At 36.9% G+C, this 24,530-nt stretch overlaps 1 protein-coding gene across 1 annotated transcript in view; it reads left to right on the top strand.

Moving 5' to 3' along the window:
- LOC144965116 (protogenin B-like) overlaps positions 1-24,530 on the top strand; it is a 63,120-nt gene continuing 38,590 nt past the window's right edge. The window contains exons 1-2 of the mRNA XM_078900056.1: positions 1-177; positions 10,378-10,737. Of these exons, the coding sequence (XP_078756182.1) occupies positions 111-177; positions 10,378-10,737 (427 nt within the window). The 5' untranslated portion in view covers positions 1-110. The remainder of the gene's footprint in view (positions 178-10,377; positions 10,738-24,530) is intronic.

Raw genomic sequence — 24,530 nt, 5'->3', positions numbered from 1 at the left:
AAATACTAAATATTACTGCCCACGAGTAGAGCATTTCAACTCAACACAACAAGACCGATAATTTTGTTTACAGTTTTTATGTGCCCGATTGCCCTCATGTGTTTTCATATATGGCTTCAGTGCTCTTATATCTCGGCATTTTGTTTACGATAGCAGTGCCTAAAATATCTGCTCAAGGTGAGATATGTACAATACAGCTAGAATATCGTGTTTCCATTTTTTTTTCTGTTTATGACCTCGCTCAAAAGCAAAAACAACATGGCGCCTGCCCTGAACGGGGGCATCATAATCCGAACCATTTCATTATTTATCCTAACAGGTCATCAGTATCGACAAATATGTGTATAGCGCGTACATGACACAATAAAGTAACACAATGTCGGTTGATGGGTATATATTTGATGGGAATAATTGAGAATCACAAATGAGCATCTCTGTAGCTCCGTTTCCTCCCTGAACTGATTCATTCATCAGTCAAGTCTCATACTCATACTACTACGGTAGTTTGTATCATCTCTTGTTATCAGGGCATACTATGGGCTTTTCGATTGACCGAGATTTAGGCAATCAGCACGCCAAAATATGCCTTTTCCTGGCATTTTACAGTTTGGAGAGGGTTTCGACAATGTCACTGCTCTTGTCTATTGATAGACGACAGCCCATACATTTTCACGAGTTGAGTGGAATTGAGCCAGGGGTTTTATGGGAATTTTTTTGGGTGACCCAAATAAAACACAAAAATGACACAACAGTAAAATAGTACCATGATCTGACCTCGGACCATCTAGATAGGTGAAGACTAAATAAATGTTAAACACATCATCGATTTCTCTTCGTACTTATTTACTCCCAATCCCAGTGTTATTTTTCGGTGTTTGATGTCTCGTTTGTCATTGTTTTGATGGTTATAGGTGCTCTGTAACTGTAATTGTAATCATTTATTGGTGTGTATTCGGAAGGCTTGGAATTGCCACTTTATTTAGTACTTTAATGCTACTAATACGAAGACTAAGATAGTTATATTATAAATGCACACAGTACAGGTAAGTTTGTTTACCTGTCACTACCATTATTTCCCTACTATGATTATTTATATTTTGTTTGTATGAATCCTTTTTTTTTTGTAATTAATTTGTCCGTGTTCGATGTACTAATTAATCGGTTGGTATCTCTTAACTGTCACTCTTTATTAATATTTTAGTTAATTGTTTTCTTTCGATGCTTTGTCACTTTGTCTGTCATGGCCCTTTTGTTAATTAATTAAAAAGAAAGAAAGGGAACAGTCTTATCCTGACATCTTATTGGCTGGTTGTTTCTGCTGGGTATGTTTTTGAATTTTGAAACAAAACAAAACAGCAAAAGTCTTTTCCTACATATGTCATGTTCAATGGCACATATATAGGTGTCGAATGGCTGTTTTGTAAATTCACAAGATTTCTGCTGTTATTTCAACATCCCCCAAGTGCACATCCATTGTCGAGATTCTGCTGTACATGTTACAGACATTGGCGTGAGATATTTTACATCATACAAGTTACTCTACATTAGCAAAGCAATGTGACTCACTGCCTATTATTTGATTTGTCTTGGTGAACCGATTAAAATTTTAGATCTTTTGATTTGTTAAAACTTGTGTACACTTTAAATGGGCCTGACAATTGTTTTTTTTAATTTTGGACAATCAGATTAGTACTGATGAAGGTACTTCATTTTGCCATGGTAATTTATACTGATTATGCGATTTGAAAATTACAAATTTGAAAGAGACAGGCCATCATTATAATTTCAAAGATGGCCGTTGGTATTCAAGAAAGGTATGTTATGGTGACAAATGTTGGGGAATGCAGGATAAAACTTTGATGCTTTTTATTTTTTATTTTTAGATAAGGTATCATGCAAGAGTAAATATATGGAAACTTTTAATTCGTGATTATCATGCTCCAAAAACAATACTGTTTATAAAGTTAAATTCAGACACCTCCTTCCACTATGTGGCATGCCCAGTTTTGAGAGACGAATTAAATACGTTCACGAATGCACAAGAGCAGATAAAAGGCTGTAAAAGCCTACATAAATCTGGACTCATATCATATCGTATTCCATACATTGTTGGCATATTAGAAATGAAATCTATGCATTTGATAAGGAAATTGTCCTGAATGAAAATCAGACAATAGTTAAAAGGTTTATTGTTTGTTTTATTTTTGGCTCATTACTGAAATACTTCATTGTTGAGGTACTGAGTGAAGATAAACACTTGTTCTCGATACCTGCAGGTTTATTAATTTTTCAAAGTTCATTATTAACTTCAAGTTCAGTTTTCATGCGTGGTTTACACCAACAATGTACCCATATAGGTGATGACTGAAATAAAAATTTCATTCACACTCACGGTTATGATTTTGAGGACGCTGACTTTGGTGATTGATAATGTCACGTCTTTCTGTGGTAATTTTACAGCTGTTTGAAAGAAAACATTCATAAAAGAAATCAACTCACGACAGATGGAATTTCAAGTTTTAAAAAAAAATTCTGTAAGGCAGGTGTATCAATGATCTCCAATAATTGAAATTGAGAATTTGGCTACACTCATGGTACTCCTATTGTTACTGAAGGGCAAGATGACATGAATTTACTGGACTTTAATTAGATTCATATAAACTTTCTCTCTCCCCACAAGGAGGGCATAATGGTTCTTAAACTAAACAACTCAATATTTGAGCACAAGACATTACTTAACTAACTTATCACTACAGTCAGGGATGTCACGGCTGGCTTTGTTTTATTTCTTCTTGAAATTTGTTAGATTGGTCTCCATTTTGTTTCTATGAATTGAATAGAAAATGGAATTTGTTGATGATTTCAAATAATCAGATGTTGATCACTCTATTGTTATACCCACTACATTGTGGTAAGGAAGAAAAATTGTTGTTATCATCGTCATTATTAATATTAAGCTTGACCCAATGTGTAATTTTCCTTTGCATCGTAAGCTCATAATAGATAAAATCTCATATTTTAATGGGATAATATTTTTTAAAATGTTAAAATCTTGTTATAGGATGGATTTTTTTTTTTTGTTGTGCACAGGCTTTCTTCCTTTGCCATACATTTTTTTTGTTTGTTTTGTTTTGTTAAAAAGCATTGAAATAAAACTAGAAACTTATTCATGGAACAGGTAATCAAACGACTTCGGTTTCAAGTACCCATTGTGTACCAGAAGCATATCTTTTACTGTAAAAACTGAGCTATGAGTAGTGCTGTTTTATGTGTGAGGATTAATTATGGTGAGTTGGGAGTAGAATGATTATTTATCTAGACATTAGATGAGCAAGTGAAAGGTGAAGAAGCAAAGGTCAAAGGAACGACAGGAAAAGTTCAATGATAACCTTGGTGGGGGCTTGTTATCAAGAGGACTTTATTTGGCCGATAAGGCTATTTCAAGATGACAAGTGGATGAGATGATATACATCAAGGGGGCCTCAAGGACCCTCGGGATTTTAATGATTTCCTATAAACACTTGACACATTAAATCAACACCTCCAGTATAGATATGGAGCCAGAAATCCAAGACAGTCCTTTAATGTTGAAGAAAAACAAAGGAGCTGTGTGATGTACCTTAGCAAGATATTAATCCACGACTCTCTAATTACATTGTCATAAAAATAATGATAATAATAATTGTTATTGTTGTTATTTATTATCATTATTATATATAATAATGGTATCCTTATTGTTCATTGGGGCAATTTTTTATCTGGTTCCAACAAAGGATTACAAACAGTCTCATTTACACAGTCATACTAACAATGACCAACACATGCATACCTACACACACCACTCACCCACATTAACATAAGGCTTCATTGAATATATATAGCATAATTTAAAAGTTAAATACTATAACAAAATATTATTGCTTCATTGCATTTAGCATTCTTACTGATACCAGTATAGAATAATTTTTGTGTCAGTTAGTTCTAGCTTTTATCCTTTCAAAACATCTACAATATGGTACCAACTTAATTAAATGATATGGAAGTGTTATGTAATTTTGTTTGAAATCAACTAGGTGGGTCACTGGATTCTTGGTCATTTTTAGTGTATGACTTGCGACACTTGCAGGTGAAGTGACCAATGCCAACTTTGACCCATGGGAATGTCTTCCTCTCATCACCTTTGGTTATGTAAAACAAGTAATTTATTGCGTAATAGTTGGTTTAAAAAAATTACTTGCTTAGCAAATAAGTTTTCTTAAAAATATATTGGTCGAATGGGGAGAATTTTCAAATTTGCCATATCAGTTTACATTGAACTGACTGGAAAATAAAAATTTAAAAAGTCCTGTGGGATGCAACCCCTGATTAGTCCAAGATATCAACAGAGGGGAAAGACAACAGACCAGTTTAATCCACTCGAGATGGAAATGATTTTTTGTGTGCTTAGGTCATATGTATTAAGGGGATCATCAGCAAAGCCCTATTTTGAGTGGATCAGCTTATTGCACTGTGTCATCGGAACTCTTTTTGTCTGAAGACCAAAAAAACAAGGCTCTGTGTTACATATAAATTCCCTTGTTTCAAGTCAAAATTAATCAATATTTTTAGCAAGTATTTTGTAAAGAATTGCTAATAGATTTATACACATCCAACACTGGGTTGGGTTTTTTTTTATCCCCCAGAATGGGGAGAAGAGGTACTTAATGAGTCTTTTACCCCTCTGTATGTTTTCCAATTGCGTTCTGTCTTTGCCTGGAATGAGATTACTTAGTTTTGTCCTATCTTGATGGGTCAAAGTTTGCCTGTATACGCCGGAATGCAGGCGAATGGGAATTTCTAGGCAGGTCTTTCCGGTTGATTGATATTTTTGCCGGTGAGGGAGTTGATGGTTCACCTGTATATGCCACCATTACTACTACTGCTATTGAAGTTCCATGTGAAGCATCTCTTCTTTTTGAGTAGTGTAAGCTTTCTTGATTAATAACAAAGTTATTTATATTTTCAAATTATCTTTGATATTTGCATACAGTATTATGTCTAGTACATTTTATGGTATTGATGAGTTTGAATCATATATTTGGATTCAGTTTTCATTTTATAGAATCTGTGACAACACACAACTGCATCAACTGTTACAGTTAATTTTATATTTGGTGATTTTGTAAGTGCCACATAATTTTGCTTGATTAGCAGCTTGATGGGCCACTGGATTGTTTCAGGTTATTTTGTGTATGGCATTCAACACTTTCAGGTGAAGTTAACTGTTGCCAACTTTGACCCATGTCTGTCCTTGGTTGGGAGGGAAACAGTCGAATGTATAGTTATAGTTTTGGGAGATATTTTTTTCTTGTAAATCATCTCTGTTATGTTTTTTTATTGTGTATATTTTAGTGTATTCCTCTTAGTGGGTGCTTGTGCTTGTGTCTGGATGAGCCTTTTAGGTGATCTCAAACTAAGGACACTGATAGTATGCTCTTGGAATCTATATCTGTTCCCTCTTTAACCCAGTCCCCTTTATCTTACTTTTTCTCATGTCTTTTTAATTGTAAATCTAGAATGTTATTACTAAATGTTTCGCAAGTGCCGTAAAACCCTTAAAAACAAAAACGACAAAAAAAAAAACAAAACACAACCAACATTGTACTTATTCATTCCTTAATAATCGACCTTTGAATTGCAGTGGTCCTAGTTTCTGTCATAGTCATAGTGTGAGGTTGATTACTGTCATGTGGACAAAAGGCAGATAAAATTATAATTTCTTTTATTATTGTACTTGTAGACTCGCCAACTAATATGATTTCACTTTAGTATGATTATTAGATTCAAACACACATATACGATTTTTTAAAGTGGATTTGGTATGATGACGATAATGTACAAGTGTTATTTCTCTGTAATAAATTTAATATGTTTATCCCTGATACATTAACTCTGTCTACAATGTTTCTGTATTATGTTGGTTAAACTTTCAAACTATTTTGAAGATTTGCATAGACTTATTCATATAAATATAAGCTTATTTTGTACTAAGAATGCTCTCACGTCGTATTTACACTTTCATCACTTGTTAAATAGTTGTTTTTAGTGAAAACAAAGTTGACTATAATAATACACAAGTAAATAGAAATGTGTTCATCTCATCAACTGCTTTTCCAGTACCAGTAAATAAATCAGGTTTGTGTGTTGGGTTCCTGACCTCCTATAGTGGGCAGGGAGGTCACTTTCTGTGTCTTCTTACTTGTTTTCCAACAAGATCTCTGTCATTGTCTTGGAATGAGATTACTTGGTTTTGCCCTTTCCCTTGCCGGATTTCTAGGCTGAGAGGCAGTTAAATTATGTATAGTTTGTTTGGAAGATGATATTTTTCTCCTTGTAAATCATCTCTCTGTTATGTATTCTTATATATAATTTGTTTTGAATGTATAATGTAGGCATTTGAGTGTTTTCCTCTAAGTGGGACCCTATGCTTTTGTGGATGAGACTTTTTGTTGATCTCAATATATGTACAATGGTAGTGTGCTCTTGGAATCTAAATCTGTTCCCTGTTTGTACCATTCCCCGTTGTCTTACTTTTTCTTGTGTGTTTTTACTTGTAAATCTAGATTTTTAAAAACTGTCCCATTTTCTTCCTTTTTACTGGCGCTGAAATGACCTAAATGAGTCGTAAGTGCCATAATGTACTTAAAACCATTAAAAAAAACCAAAAACAAACATATATGTGTGTGTGTGTGTGTTATGCTTCTGTTAATGTATTCGTATAACAACTGAATACTTAGAGATAATTTTGTATACATAGAGGTTTGCATGTCTGCTATGAATGTAAATGTTATCTCAATTTGTTCGAGTAATGTTTACCTCACATGAATTGCCATTTGTTGGAAAATTAAGACTTGTTATTATTTGTTATATCTCTTTATAGTATCATATGTAAAATGTTTGATCTTATTATACATGTAATTCTGGGTGGGGTTCCTACCTCCCATAGTGGGCAGGGAGGAACTTGCTGTGTCTTCTATCCCCCTTTTATCTGTTTTCCAATTGCTTTCTGTCTTTGTCTTGGGGTGAGATTGGCTGGGAGGGAAACAGTCGAATGTATAGTTATTGTTTTGGGAGATGATATTTTTTTCCTTGTAAATCATCTCTCTGTTATGTACTGTTATTCTTTTCATTTTTAACATAAGATTTGTCAACATTTGAGTGTATTCCTCTTAGTGGGGACCTGTGTTTGTGTCTGGATGAGACTTTTAGGTTTTCTCAAACTTGAGTACTTTGATGGTATGCTCTTGGAATCTGAGTCTGTTTCCTATTTGAACAAATTCCCCTTTGTCTTACCTTTTCTTGGGTGCTTTAATTGTAATTCTAGAACTTTTTTCTATCCCATTTTCTTCCTTTTACTGGCGCTGATATGACCTTAATGTGTTGCAAGCGCCGTAAAACCCCTAAAAAACATATACGTGTAATTAATTTTTTTTTTTCTTTAATTGTCTGTGCTTAAGTATTTCCTTACCAATTGGGCATCATTGATACACTGTAGAATAAGTATATAATATGTGCTTAGATGTATATTACAGGGCTGAGTATCTTCCGCCTAAATGATGGTTTCTCTCAGCCCATCACCATCACAATTCCACCTTTTAAAAAGACACCACAACCACTACATCTGGGTGGGGTTCCTGGCCTCCCATAGTGGGCAGGGTGGCACTTACTGTCTTCTATCCCCTTATATATCTGCTTTCCAATTTGCTTTCTGTCTTTGTCTTGGAATGAGATTACTTGGTTTTGCCGTGCCCTGGCCGTAGTGCTTGGCTGGGAGGGAAACAGTCAAATGCATAGTTATTGTTTTGGGAGATGATATTTTTTTTCCTTGTAAATCATCTCTCTGTTATGTATTATTACATTTGTTATTTTGAATATATAATGTAAGCATTTGAGTGTATTCCTCTTTGTTGGATTTTGTGCTAGTGTCCTGATGAGACTTATAGGTGATCTCAAACTAAGTACTTTGATAGTATGCTCTTGGAATCTACATCTGATCCCTATTTGTTCCCAGTTCCCCTATGTCTTACTTTTTCTTTGGTGCTTTATTTGTAATTCTAGAACTTTTTACTATCCCATTTTCTTCATTTTTACCGGTGCTGATATAACCTAAATGTGTTGCAAGTGCGGTAAAACCCTTAAAAGCAAAACAAATCAAATCTACCACAACTACTTTTACAATGCCACCACATCATCGTCCTTACCACCACTACTACTACAACCACCACCACATCATCATCCCTACCACCATTACTACAATCACCACCACATCTTCATTCATATCACAACTACAACCACCACCACGCAATCATCTTTAAGACGACCACCACAACTACTACAACCACCATCACAACATCATCTCTAAGACCACTACGCGGGTGGTTGGATGGGAGCATCACCCTTGAATCATATACCTATGATGTTCTCATGGGTGTACGATCCGATAGTGATGTCGTTTCTTCTTCTCTTTACTAGCCTATCCTGCTTCTTTGGTTTGTGATTGTATTTTTGACAGGGGATATTTTTTTTTCTGTAAATCTTCTGCCTGTTTGTTCTCGTTTATTTATAATTTAGCTTATGATATCTTTAGGTTATGATTTTGATTTACATTTGTACTATTTTTGTTAGATTGCTTGTTTTTTTGTTTCAGCGGTCTCTCGTATAACCTCAATTGTGTTGGAAGAGACCTAAAGCAACAAACAAACCAAAAAAAAAAAATAAGACCACTACTACTACAACGTCACCACATCATCATCTCTACCACCACCACTACTACAACTACCACCACATCATCATCCCTACTACCACTACTACAACCACCACATCATTCCTACCACAACTACTACAACTACAACCATCATCCCCAACACCTCTACAACTACAGCCACCACGTGATCATCCCTACCACCACCACAGTATGTTATTATTACATTTTCAACTTTTGAAATTCCTCCAAGTGGTGTCCAAAATTGCTGCGAGGCACATTATTGTGGATTGCACCTCAGTAAATTTTAATGAAATTCACATTTGTAGGTTATCGTTGCATAGATGGTCTTGATCTACACGTCATTCTCACCCCTGATATTATGTCTATTACAGCAGTGGGAATTTCTGGTCATTTGGAGTTTCCTGATATTTTGTTAAGTAGTACAATGCACGCTGATTAATTGGAACAGCACCGTTGCGCGGCATTCCAATTCATAATTGGGACAATCTATCAAGACAACATGCATGTGATCATAAATATTTAATAATCTCTCGTGTATCTTGTTCATTTTGGTTTGTAAAATAAACTTTTTATTCTAAGAAGGTTGGCAGGTCTGTGGTTATCCGAGGCAAGAGTTTTCAGATTGTTTATTTGACATCTTTGTACATTTGGTTACAAAAACCACACCACAGTAATTGGTGAGATTCATTCAAATTGTAAATGCAGGCATGGGAATTTTTTTTGATTATCTTTAATTTGTTTTTATATAAAGTTTATCATTGGCCTTTTATTTTGCAAAAACTGTTTTGTACATGTAGTGGCGAGAAATAGTCATGAATACCTGGCTATTGTGGTCCATTTTAAGATGAGGCAGTTTTAAACCAATTTAATGAATTGATTTGGTGAATTTAATGTTTTAAGTTAGCCATTATCATTGAGAACCCCACGTTTATCATAGCAATCTCTACAATTACAAACATTTCAACGTTCTCCAATTTTTTTTTAAGAACAAAGAGGTAACCGAAGTAAACACCAGTTCTTTGTATGAGACTAAAGGCTCTGTGCATGGCAATTTCAACAATATTTTACTAACAGAATGAGTGGTCTTGTTTTAGGTCTGATAATTGGATATACTATCATTGTGTGGAAAACATATTTCGCCTTAAAGTATGGGTCTTGCCTTATAATCTAGAGGAGTTATTTTACTCCATATCAAGAAATCATCTCCCATGGGTTCATTGTATACCAAAGAACAGTTAGCAGATCAGAATAAAGGTTGATAATATGCATAATCTATGTGATGATTTCCTTAAAAGATTTTGTATTTCTAACTAGGCATTCAGTATGGTCCAGTATTCTGTAAGAGATTAGAGATCTTTAAGATCAAAGCACTTGTATACTATAGAGGCAATTTTGATAGATCAGATTAGTTAAAAGCAGATTTGATCTTTTCTTGAGTAAGACTGAGTTGACTCTAAGGAGGCATATCCCTTAAAGATGAATACGGCGACTTTTAGTTAAAAAAATTCATCTTCATCTTAAAATTGAAGGCTTGGAGCTGTTTTCAGACAAGTATTCAGTTCCTTCGAATATTTTCAATCATTCTTGTGACATTTGCTTTTATTTGATTTCAGGGCCACACAATGCGGAGCCTCCAGGTCCAGCGGATGGAAATATATTGGATATAGGATTAAGATTAGTACCAGCTCCGCTGCATGTCATTGTTCAAAGGAAGACCCCGGTATTACTCAACTGCTCTATTGTGATAACTGATAACAAGCTTCAACCATTAAAATTTTCCTGGCGTAAAGATGGAAAAGTAATTGATCTGTCAAAGCCCAGGCCAAGAGCTCAGCTGTTTTCCAATGGATCTTTGCTTCTTCGACCTAGACGGAAAAAAGGACGTAGTCGTAAACTGGATGGATTATATTCTTGTATTGTTACCTCTTCATGGGGGAGTCTGATTGCCAGGCGTGTGAAAGTCATTGTAGCAAGTAAGTATTTGCAGTCTAATTTCATATGCTCTTTTTAATAGATGCATTTTTAAAATTCATTCCCATATCCAACAACCTGGGAACAGGTTTTTTTACCACCAGCCGGTTTTAATCCGGAACCTCCGGTTTTTGTCTGTCGTCACTATTCAAAAAAAAAAAAATTTTTTTTTAAAGAGGAAGATAAAAATCGCGATCGAGATTTGAGCCAGTACTTTTTCGCCGGGTGAATAATTTGGGCTGTCACCGCCAGTTGAACATTTGGGCACCTAAATGGTAGTTTATCTCCGCCCATCCCCATCACAATTCCTCCTTTAAAAAAAAATAAAATTGATAAATAAACAGAGATTTTGAGAATTTCTCAGAAATTTTCCGCTGAATTGCTGAATTTGCCGTGTCAAATATTTCCCTCAAAACCACAAAATCACCATTATGTTGTCTTATGTCATATTTTGACACATGTGCAATAGTCTCGTGAAATTTAGTGACGGTCCGTTTTTTATGACGTCGGGCCAGACTGAATGGCACCAGATGTCACAATTGACACAGTCGACCAGTGATGTTCTTTGATTAGCTAGTTGATGGTTGAAGGGGAAGGGGAGGGACAAATCTCTCTCTCTCTCTCTCTCTCCTCCCCTCTCTCTCTCTCTCTCCCTCTCTCTCTCTCTCTCTCTCTCTCTCTCTCTCTCTCTCTCTCTCTCTCTCTCTCTCTCTCTCTCTCTCTCTCTCTCTCTCTCTCTCTCTCTCTCTCTCTCTTCCTCTTTCCCTTTGCCTTTCTTTCCATTTCTCTTTTCTTCTTTTGTTTTTTTTTTGAGATAGAACTCCTAAGATCAATTCATAGTTTATTCTGAGTAGAGAAGTCTCCCTACTCATAAGTAAATTTATGTTTAATAATGATAAGAATGGATTTATACTAGTAATAGTAATATATTACATAATACCAATACAAAACTATGTTCCTGTTATTTTTACACTTTGCTTGCGTTTGACCGATAGACAGAGACATTTTCCTCCTTTTTGACAAATTGCTATTATTGTCACGGAATAAAAAAACATTCACCAAGACCACTACATCATCTCTACCACCACTACTATTACAACCACCACCACATCATCATCCCTACCATCACTACTAGTACAAATAACACCACATCATCACTACCACCAGTACTACAACTACCACCACATCATCATTCCTACCACAACTATTACAACCAACCCCACACAATTATCTCTAAAAGACCACCACTACTACAACCACCACCACATCATCATCTCTAAGACCACTACTTCTACTACTACTACTACAATCACCACCAATTCATTATCTCTACCACCACTACCACCACTCCTACCTACAACCACCACCACACCATCATCCCTAGCACCACTACTACTACAAATAACACCACATCATCCTTACCACCACTACTACTACAACTACCACCACATCATCAACCCTACTACCACTACTACAACCACCACCACACAATCATCCATACAACCAGTACTACTATATAATCACTACCACATCATCCCTACCGCCACTACTACTACAACCACCACCTCATAATCATCACTACTACAACCACCAAATGTAATTACACTTTCAACTTTTGAAATTCTCCGAGTCGTATCAGAAATTGCTGCGAGACAAATTTTGGATCGCATCTCAGTGAATTTGAGTAAAGTCAAAGTTCAGTAGGTTATGGTTGCATGGGTGGGTCATGATCTTCACAATGAAAAATTTTCTCCTTTTATGTGATCAGTCATTCTCACCCCTGATAGCTATTGATATTAATTTGTCTATATTTTGTTTTCAGCACCTTTTTTTATCAATTTGAAAACTATTAACTCTCCTTTCTTTTGTGTGTTATTTGCTCTCAATTGCAATAATAAGTACTGAAACAATATTCCAAATTTGATATTTTTCAAATCCCTACAAAGCCCTTGACGTTGATTTGTATCTCGTTCGCGCAAGTTTTCAGGCTTTTTTTAATTTGCCTGGTGGCATCCCTGCTGGGAACTACATTTGTGTTTGGTTATTTTGACCTGTCACTTCACATTAAATTTCAGTATTATCATCTTATATTTTTTTTGGCTCAGTCGATTCATTAAAAAAAATTGTCTTATTGGTGTTTCTATCATACTGTCCGTATGAATTGATTGGAGTCATTTTTAATACTATAAATTATCGGTGCATCAGGGATTTTAAAATATGATTAGAGGATTTAGTATGATTTTTTGGGGGGTTTTTATTTTGGGCAATATTATGTCATATCTTTCTTACATTTATCATTTAATGTTTACCATGGATACATCACCTGTTTGATGTTTGTGTATAAAAAGCTTCAAATTTGGTACTATTTTTATTGTTTCAGTTGGCTATGAAACGCTGGTTTTCACTGATGCCTTTCACGTCTTTTTTGAGGATTTGCATAGAATTATGCTTATTTTATTCTTCAAATGGTCTCAGAGAACATTTAGCTTCTTAGATGTTATAAGTTGAAAATCAGGCCTGTAAATCTTCCGTCTTTTGTCGGATTTCCGACAGTACGATTTTGCTCTATAAGTGCTAATATTTTTAAAAATATAAAATGATAGTAAAAATAAAATTCGTAACGCCAAAGAACAGAACCAATAAAAAATAAAATAAAAGACTTATTTCGTTCCTCTGAAAAAAAGAAAAAGATTTTATTCCGTTTCATATGTCGACTTAAAAAGACAAAACGAAAAAACTTTTTATTTGTCACATCTAATACAAAACAAAACTTGCCGTCTATCAGTTAGCTATAATATTATCATGCCATCTACACTCTCCGCTAGACGTGGATGTATTCACTGCCTAGCTACTGTGCCACAGCCAGCGAGTGAGGGTCGCAAAGTTAGCGCAAGTCGTCTTCACACACGCAACCTAGTCAGTAAATAACGCACGCACAGAAGTGTGTCGAACCGGACTGGAAGGTTTCTCTCTATTTTGCTACCGACACACATGCATGTCTCCGGTTCTCATATCTTTTTCTCTATATATTTTATTGGTTCCGTGCTAAATAATTATTTTTCTTCGAAATATATATTCTTCTTCGAAAGCTCTCACACGACCGCACCACCTCCTCTTCTTCTTCTTCTTCTTCGATAAGAATTAATCCAAATAAACGAAAGAATCAGCGTAAACATTTAATACAAATAGGAGCGATGATAGGCAGCTTCCCATGTCAAGCATGAGATACACATCCTTCAAAAGGGTAGGAATTGTTCTCTTCCTTTCATTTTACAACTAACTCAGACCTGGGCCCTCAAATAATAGGGATTTTTTTTTTTTTTGGTACCATAGAATAAGGACTTTGTTATAAATAAGTAGGGGAAAGTGACATGATTTGACTAGTCAATTGATGTGTCATATCTGTGTTGTGTCCATATTTTTGTCCTGTTGTGTCTATTTTCGCGTGTTCAAAAAGTTCCGACAATTTTTTCACAAACCATTTACAGGCCTGGAAAATAAAATTGAACCAACATCTTTGACAATGCTGCCCTCAGCGAAAAGCTGTATTTCCAATAGACGAACATAAAATAGGTATAAATTTAAAATAGTTTATATTTCGATTTTAAGAATTTTTAGTATTTTGTTTTTCTTTTATTATTTTTAAAAAATCTGATTTTTGGAAAATATTAAGTGTGCAGCATTGGCAACAAGTTGAAAATAAGTCCATTGAGGTCATTTTTATATGTACTTATCTTGCCTTGCATATTACACAGGAAGAATTGCCCGTCATCTGGACCTAAAGTAGTTAGTATAGTTAGAAATGATTCCCAAAACAGTGAGACATGGATCTTTAGCTAACACGTATGAAAAATCTTCTCATTCCCATTGCATCTCCCAGATTTATATATCTTAAAACCTTTTCTCAACTGATGGCAGGTGTATACCACCACCTTAACTTCATTTATTACATTAGCACCATCGTCAATTCCGCCTATACTAGCATTAATATGGTTGGGAATTCTTGACCCCTCCTTTTAGTCTTATAATGCTCACTTCGGTCTCCGACCAGATAATTCCATTCTGTAATCACTAGATGTTGCTGTGAATGAGTATTTGAATTGAGTGATAGTGATCAGAGTTTGTTATGATTTGGCTTGGATGTTAGAATTCGTTGTGTATCCACACAATTTTTGCACTTTTTTTTTTTCACTTGCTGCCACAGTACATGGTGATTAAAAAAGAATATGGCAAAACTATCGTGTGATATTTTTAAAAAAAAAGGCCAATAGAAAACACTTGCTTGGACATGTTTAGTACATACTTTCGAGTTTTTGTTTCATGTTATATAAATGCTCAATGTCGCCACCACCAGCAGCTCAGGCGACATCAAGCCAATATGGAAGTTGTGTAATGTAAATTTGGTCTTTAACATACCTCACATAGATAGTCAATGCCAAGTTTTGTTCTGTAGGCACGTTGTATCGTGACAATGGGTTTGTTTTGGTAAACTTAAACACACAAATCACCTTCGGCTGGGGACAAAACCTCTTCTTCTGGGTGGGGTTCCTGACCTCCCATATTGGGCAGGGAGGTACTTACTGTCTCTTCTATCCCCCTATATCTGTTTTCCAATTTGCTTTCTGTCTTTGTCTTGAAATGTGATTACTTGGTTTTGTCCTGGCCCTTACTTGGTTTTGTCCTGGCCCTGGCTGGATGCCCTTGCTGAGAGGGAAACAGTCAAATGTATAGTTATAGTTGTGGGAGATGATAATTTCTTTCCTTGTAAATCATCTCTCTGTTATGTATTGTACTTTGATAGTGTGCTCTTGGAATCTACATCTGTTTCCTATTTGAACCAATTCCCCTTTGTCTTATCTTTTCTTGGGTGCTTTAATTGTTCTAATTCTAGACCTTTTTACTCTTCCATTTCCTTCCTTTTTACTGGCGTGATATGACCTTAATGTGTTGCAAGCGCTGTAAAACTCTTAGAATACAAACAAACAATACACCTTCTGGGGAGTTGCCATTTTGATTGACCTTTTCACAGTTCAGTTACACTGGAAGTTATACTAAAACCATTGGTTAAATTGACACCCAATCAATCTTAGATAACAACTCTGTCAAATAACCACTAATTCAGCCCACTACTTTAAACAACTGCGTAATTATTTTGTCGTATTCTTTTTGAATCACCCTGTACTGGGGTGGGAGGGTGGAGGAAATACACTTTTAATGTTGTCATAGCACACACTGGGAAGATTGGCAGGCCTGGTTCTTGGCATTTGAACGACTGGCCGCAGGTTGCAAAAAATTAAATAAATATGTCTTTCAGGCAAATTGTTGATCCCTGTGAAGTTTCACCCAAGATTGGTATGGAGCTGTAGCTGTAACAGTTAATGTAATCTGACTTATTATTTTTCTCTCCGTTTTAAAGAATTCAGCCTCGCTTTTTTTTTTTTTTGGCCAATTACGAAATTTTATTGAAAATTACGAATTTTTGATTCTCAGTAATACTTAGTTTATAATAATAATGATAATAGCAATAATAATAGTGATTATTCTTTGATAAGAACTACTACTACTGCTACAATAATAATAATAAAGCATTTATGCAGTGCATAAGCATGACGATTTAATGTTGAAGTGATCATCATTCTCAAATTGTGGTTGTTCGTACAGTATTTCAGGAATTACTAATTTTCTTGTCAAATTACTAAAGAATGACATTAAAAAGTTTTCAATTTGGCATGTCTGTAATTGTTTCAGGAGATTAGTTTTTGTTTGACACTCGTCAAATCACCATCCCTACCGCCACATCACTGCTGCAACAACCACCACATCTCCATCCCTGCCATCACTACTACAACCACCACATCACCATCCCTTCCAACACTACTGCAACAACCACCACTGCTACAATAATCACCATCCCTATGGTAACAGGGCTGAGAATCTTCCGCCTAAATGGTGGTTTATCTCTGCCCATCACCATCACAATTCCGCTTTTTAAAAAGACTCACCACAACCACTACATTAACATCCCTATCACCACTACTTTTACAACCACCACCTGTACTACAACAACCATCACATCATCATTCCTATCACTATTACTACTACAACCACCACATCATCATCATCCCTACCACCGCCACCACCACATCATCATCCCCACCACCACTACTACTACCTACAACCACCACCACATCATCATCTCTACCACCACCACCACCACTACAGCTACAACCACTACTACTACAACTACCATCACATCATCATCCCTACCACTACTACTACAACAACCACCACCATATCATCATTCCTACTACCAATACAACTACATCCTCCACCACCACATCATCCCAACTATCACTACTACAACCACCCCACATCATCCCTACCACAACTATTACAACCACCACCTCACCATCATTCCCAACACCTCTACAGCTACAACCACCATATCATCATCCTTATCACGGCCTTACTACAACCACCACCACAGCATCATCCCTACCGCCATCTTTTCTTACTACTACTACAATATGTTGTAATTACACTTTCAACTTTTGAAATTCCTCCAAGTGGTGTCAGAAATTATTGCGAGACACATTTTTGATTGCATCTCAGTAAATTTTTAATGAAATTCAAATGTATACGTTATCGTCGCATAGATAGTTCTTGAACTCCATTTTTGTGACCAGTCATTCTCACCCCTGAACCATCATGACATCATTACCATCTCTACCATAACTACCACCACTACGACAGCAACTATCACATCATCATCAGTAACACCAACTCCACAACCACGTCATCACTGCCCTCATTGTAATCAGTACCACCTCTAGTGCAAGCACCACTATCACATTATCTTCCTGGTGGGATCTTTTGACTTGCATGGATCAGAGTTGCTTTCTGCCTTTGTCTTGGCTTGATCCTTTTCATGGCCAGATTCATTGGCAGGGAGGGAAACAATTAAATGTATAGTTGTTTTTGGGAGATGATATGCTTGTCCTCGTATATCATCTGTCTTTTGTGTGACGTTAGATTTGTTGTTCTAAATTTTGTGTCTTGGTGAGATTTTTAGGTGACCTCAAACTAACTACATTGATAGTTTGATCTTGGAGTCCATAGTTTGATCTTGGAGTCCGTTTGTGAGCTATTTGAACCAGTCACTTTTTCTCCGGTGCTTTTGATCTTACTTAAATCTATATTTTTTTACAGCCCCATATATATTTTAAGTGCCTCTGAAATGACCTACAAACATATACACGTGCACACACAAATCAATAAAATTCACTCAGTTCTTAAGTCTCGTTAATTTTTCACTTTCATCTTTCTGTACTCATCACCAGATTCACTTTGATCTCTCTCTCTCTCTCTCTCTCTCTCTCTCTCTCTCTCTCTCTCTCTCTCTCTCTCTCTCTCTGTCTCCCCTCTCTCTCTGTCTCCTTCTCTCTCTCTCTCTGTCTCCCCCCTCTCTCTCTCTCTCTCTCTCTCTCTCTCTCTCTCTCTCTCTCTCTGTCTCCCCTCTCTCTCTCTCTCTCTCTCTCTCTCTCTCTCTCTTTCTGTCTCCTTCTCTCTCTCTCTGTCTCCCCCCCTCTCTCTGTCTCCCCCCCCCCCCTCTCTCTCTCTCTCTCTCTCTCTCTCTCTCTCTCTCTCTCTCTCACACAAATCAGTAAAGTGCACCCAGTTCTTTAGCCTCGATAAGTTTTCACTTTTCATCTTCATGTACTTAACAATGATACACACACACACACACACACACACACACACAGAGAGAGAGAGAGGATTCAATTAAAATGTTAATTTCCTGGCAATTGCCAACATGAAACATATGTTAACTTAATATTTACGATTAACAAATAAAGCACATCCACACCTAACAATAACGTTCACTCAGTACTTTAACCTCGGTTATTTTTTCACTTTAATCTCTCTGTACCTATCACTATATTCACTTTGAGCAGTCTCTCTCTCTCTCTTTCTCTCTCTCTCTCTCTCTGTCTCTCTCTCACTCACACACACACATACACGCCTGGGTGGGGTTCCTGACCTCCCATAGTGGGCAAGGGGGTACATACTATGTCTTCTATCCCCTTATATCTGTTTTCCAACATGCTTTCTGTCTTTGTCTTGGAATGAGATTACTTGGTTTTGTCCTGGCCCTGGCCAGAGTCCTAACTGGAAGGGAAACAGTCAAATGCACAGTTAGTGTTTTGGGAGATGATATTTTTTTCCTTGTAAATCATCTCTCTGTTATGTATTAGTATATTTGTTATTTTTAATGTATATAATGTAAGCATTTGAGTGTATTCCTCTTTGTGCCCGGATGAGACTTATAGGTGATCTCAAACTAAGTACATTGGTGGTTTGCTCTTTGAATCTACATCTGATCCCTTTTTGTCCCGTTCCCCTATGTCTTACTTTTTCTTGGGTACGGGTGCTTTAATTGTAATTCTAGAACTTTTTACTATCCCATTTTCTTCCTTTTTATTGGCGCTGATATAACCTAAATGTGATGCAAGCGCCGTAAACCCTTAAAAACAAACAAACAAAACACACACACACAAACACACACTATCTTTCCTTCTGTCAGACAAACCTAAATCTATAAAGTGGATCATATCCTTTTTGCATGGATGGTTCTTGATCTAGCGCTGAAAAATTTCCTCCTTTTTAGTGACCAGTCATTCTCACCCCTGAGTAACCACCACATCACTATCCCTACCACCACTGTATCACCATCCTTGCCACCATTATACAACCACCACCACATCACCATCCCTTCCAACACTACTGCAACAACCACCACTGCTACAATAATCACCATACCTACAGTAACCACCACATCACCATCCCTACCACCACTGTAATAACCACTGTATCACCATCCTTACCACCATTATACAACCACCACCGCATCACCATCCTTACCACCATTATTCCACCACAACATCACCACCCTGCCTCCACTACTACTACAAGCACTACCATATCACCATTCCTATCACCACTACTACAACCACCACCCCTAATACCACTACTACAACCACTACATCACCGTTTCTGATATTGAAAAAAAAAAATAGCTGAGAAAATGACAATAAAGGGGGGTATTTGAATACCATAAAATTTGTTGTTGGATCAAATGCATTGATGAAATTGAAGAAAAGTGAACTACAGTCCCTTACACTGCTGTGGAAACAGTAGTTAAGCAGTCTTGCCAACCAGTATTATTTCTCATATCATAATACGCTTTGACGTCCACAATATGATAATATGGGGATGTTGACTCCAGTTTGCTGAATGCAAAAAGTCAAGAGTTTGTAGCAAAAAGGGGGAAATTATATAATTGGAATGGTTATAGTTGATTAAATTTGTTTTCGTCTGGGTGACAACCTGAGTAGCCAGACAGATTACAGTGATGCCAATACTCTGGTTTCACCGGAAAATAATCAGGTCTGGAGCAAAATATTCCGGGTTGGGGGCAACTTCTATCAAATTCCTGTGAGGTCATATTGCTCCAAGGGAGCACACACACACACCGCAACCACCACATAACCATCACTGCCTTTACTACCGCAACCACCATCATCATCATCTTCACTACCGCGAAGTACTACAACCACCACCACCACCACATCATCATTGCTACCTCTACTACTACAACACCACCACAACATCACTACCCATAGAAACAGCAATCACCACCAAAATATCATCATTACCACTAATCTACAACCACCACCACGTCATCATCACTACCACTACTATTACAACAACCACTATCACATCGTCATCAATACCATTGCTTCTACAACCACAATCACATCATCACTACTACTACTACAACCACCACCACATCATTATCACTACCACGACTGCTACAACCACCGCCACCACATCATCATTGCTACGACTACTACAACCACCGCCACCACATCATCATTGCTACCTCTACTACTACAACACCACCACAACATCACTACCCATAGAAACAGCAATCACCACCAAAATATCATCATTACCACTAATCTACAACCACCACCACGTCATCATCACTACCACTACTATTACAACAACCACTATCACATCGTCATCAATACCATTGCTTCTACAACCACAATCACATCATCACTACTACTACTACAACCACCACCACATCATTATCACTACCACGACTGCTACAACCACCGCCACCACATCATCATTGCTACGACTACTACAACCACCGCCACCACATCATCATTGCTACCACCACTACCACCACAACCACCACCACATCATCACTACCCACTACAACAGCAACCACCACCACATCGTCACTACCACTGCTACTACAATCACCATCACATCATCATTGCTACCACTACTACAACCACCACATCATCCCTACCCATTACAACACAACCACCACCACATCATCACTACCACTACTACTACAATCACCACAACATCATCATCACTACCACGACTGCTACAACAACCGTAACCACATCATAACTACCATTACTAAACTACAACAACCACCCCATCAATATCACTACCGCTACTACTATAATCCCACCACCACCACATCATCATCACTACCAATACTACTGCAACCACTACCCATATGTATCATTATCACTACCAACACCATGAAGTGTTGGAGCTTTACTTCATTTGAAATAAAGGGACTTTGGATAGGATAGTATTTGGCATTGTTTTTACATCGTATAGTTCTAGTCCGTTATCAATTTAGAAGTATATATATATAAACACAATGCCAAATACCATCTGAATTCCCTTCTCTTGTCTGCGAAAATTCCTCCAAGTGGTGTCTGAAATTCCTGTGAGCCAAATTTTAAGTTGGCGTCTCTGCAGATGATTGTCACAGGAATTGCAGGATTTTCCTACCATCGACTACCTTGATAGATCTCCATATATTTAGTGAATGTTAAATTTGAAATTTTAGGTTGCACATGTTGAAAATATGATGTTTTGTTAACAAAGTATGAATTTGAATTGTAGTTGAAGAATCTTATTATTATACCTCAAATGGCCTTGTCTATATTGTTATCAAAACATATTCTTTGCCAATGAATTTCACGATTTGGCGTTAAGATTAAGAGTTTTTGGTCAGGATGTTATTAAGCGTCAAAATCTATTTTTTTTTAGTAAAAACCAGATGTCTCCTGCTGAGAGAGAAATCTTGAATTCAGTTTTTCAGGAGTGTCAGTGTAAGCTTTTTAAATGGTCTGAGACGGCTGTCATGACATATTACTTTGATCTATGTTAACTTCCGATCTGTGTCTTAGTTTTAACATCAGCGCTGCCAACTCCCGCTTTTCTAAAATGTTTTTCACGATATTTTTTTTTTTTAAAAGCTCTTAAATAGATAAATTCTTTAAATATTTCTTTTATCCGTTTTTCCTTGATTTCTTTTTCTTGATGATTTGCTAATGTTTACACAAGTAATAAACCATATTAGAGTGATAAGTGTTTGGGGGTAGGGGGGTCCTGGATTTTTAAAAAAAATGGTATTTTGTGTTGACAGTCTTATCATATATGCATAGGTTCTCAAACCACTCGTCCATCTCTCCAACATTGCAATTTGGTTGGTTTACTGTTGATTTTGTTTATCATCGACTTTTACATTTTTAGTAATATAAGTATCATCAGTTATTAGCTGTATTTATGTCGAAATTATGCTCATGTTCTGGGTGGGGTTCCTGACCTCCCATAGTGGGCAGGGAGGTACATACTGTGTCTTCTATCCCCCTATGTTTGTTTTCCAACATGCTTTCTGTCTTTGTCTTGGAATGAGATTACTTGGTTTTGTCCAGGCCCTGCGGATACCCTGGCTGGGAGGGAAACAGTTTGTTTTGGGAGATGATATTTTTTTCCTTGTAAATCATCTCTCTGTTATGCACAATATTATGTTTTGTTTATGTATTATATATGATTTGTAAACATTTGAGTGTATTCCTCTTGGTGGGTAACTGTGCTTGTGTCTGGATGAGACTTTTAGGTGATCTCAAACTAAGTACACTGATAGTGTGCATTTGGAATCTACATCTGTTCCCTATTTGAACCAATTCCCCTTTGTATGCCTTATTCTTGGATGTTTTAATTGTAATTCTAAAACTTTTTACTATCCCATTTTCTTCCTTTTTACTGGCGCTGATATGACCTTAATGTGTTGCCAGCGCCGTAAAACCCTAAAAAACAAAAAAACAAAAAACAAACCATATTCTCATGTTGAAAAAGTAGAAGATTTATCACACACCCTGTCCTAATAGTTAAATATGTGACGCCATGCCTGTTTAAATTAATTAAATAATATATATGTATATAAACAAGTAGCCAGGAATAATTGAGTTAATTAAAATGAATGAAATTTAACAATGGTCATGGACTGGATGGAAGGCCTCGGGTTCCGAGGATTGCTTCACTATTTGCGCAATGCTTCCAGGAACTATGTGGCCCAATATTATTATAAGGGGAGCGAAGATCAACTGCGTTTTGTAACTATTAAGATTTGTATTCATTGTGTAGAACAATCTTTCACGTCCGCGAAACGTTCATGGCGTATTGTACTGTTTATTTGGAGACTACACTTTACCTTTGTAAGCGGCCTAACAACAAGATATGAAGTGAATAGAGAATAAAATTTTTTTCGCGGCGGTGGTGGGGTTTGAACCTGCGACCTTATTGGTACGACAACTCCGCCTGGCAGGTGAGAGCGTGGCTCTACCGTGTGAGCTATCCACGAACACTCGTTTCAAACTCAAAGTCATTACTAGATCCCTCTCTCACCCACTTCTTGAGACCGCCGATTCGTTCGTACACCACCATCGCGAATAATTTTGACCAGCAGTTAAGCTTAATAGCCAATATTCTCAACACAAACATATAACATAGAAACGATTGAGACATTGAGTATGCTCTGGTGTATGGGGTGAATTTTTAATTCAGAAAAGTGAGTGGAGCAGGCACTTATGTTGGTAACAACAAGATATGAAGTGAATAGAAAAGTGCCAGAAGACAATAGAGAATAAAATTTTTTTCGCGGCGGTGGTGGGGTTTGAACCTGCGACCTTATTGGTACGACAACTCCGCCTGGCAGGTGAGAGCGTGGCTCTACCGTGTGAGCTATCCACGAACACTCGTTCTAAGCAGCTTTGCAGTAGTGCCGATCACTGCATTCCTAGGCGTCGATTTTGTACGCTATACTCTCTCTCTCTCTCTCTCTCTCTCTCTCTCTCTCTCTCTCTCTCTCTCTCTCTCTCTCTCTCTCTCTCTCTCTCTCTCTCTCTCTCTCTCTCTATCCGTCTTCACACAAACACACACATACACACGCACACACACACCCACACACACACACACACACTCTCTCTCTCTCTCTCTCTTTCTCTCTCTCTCTCTCTCTCTCTCTCTCTCTCTCTCTCTCTCTCTTCAGAGGGAGAGGGAGAGCAGCATGTTTTCATTCATGCTTGACGAAGATACCAGTGGTCCGACAGTGTGACCTGCTTACTTCGCCCCATTTGTCTTCTTTTTGTTCATTCATGACGAGAATTGGAGTAAACTTTGTTGTTAAATATCTAGATTCTAAAATGTGATGCGTTAATTTTTTTTGGCCAAGTATATATTTTCCTTATTATATAACTATCTCTTTATCTATCTATCTCAGTCTTTGGTTACGTATTTGGATTATATGAAAATCGAGTGTACCCCTTTTAATGAAGACCCTGTGTTTGTGACAGGCGACAGGATATGATATTTATATTGTGTCAGAGTAGACGCATTGATTGATGATGTTAGA

Source organism: Berghia stephanieae, chromosome 2 (assembly GCF_034508935.2).
Source record: "Berghia stephanieae isolate SIO BIC M18660-M18661 chromosome 2, UCSD_Bste_1.3, whole genome shotgun sequence".
Taxonomy (NCBI): Eukaryota; Metazoa; Mollusca; class Gastropoda; order Nudibranchia; family Aeolidiidae; genus Berghia; species Berghia stephanieae.
The sequence above is the reverse complement of the archived record's forward strand: the minus strand, read 5'-3'. Positions and strand labels throughout refer to the sequence as shown.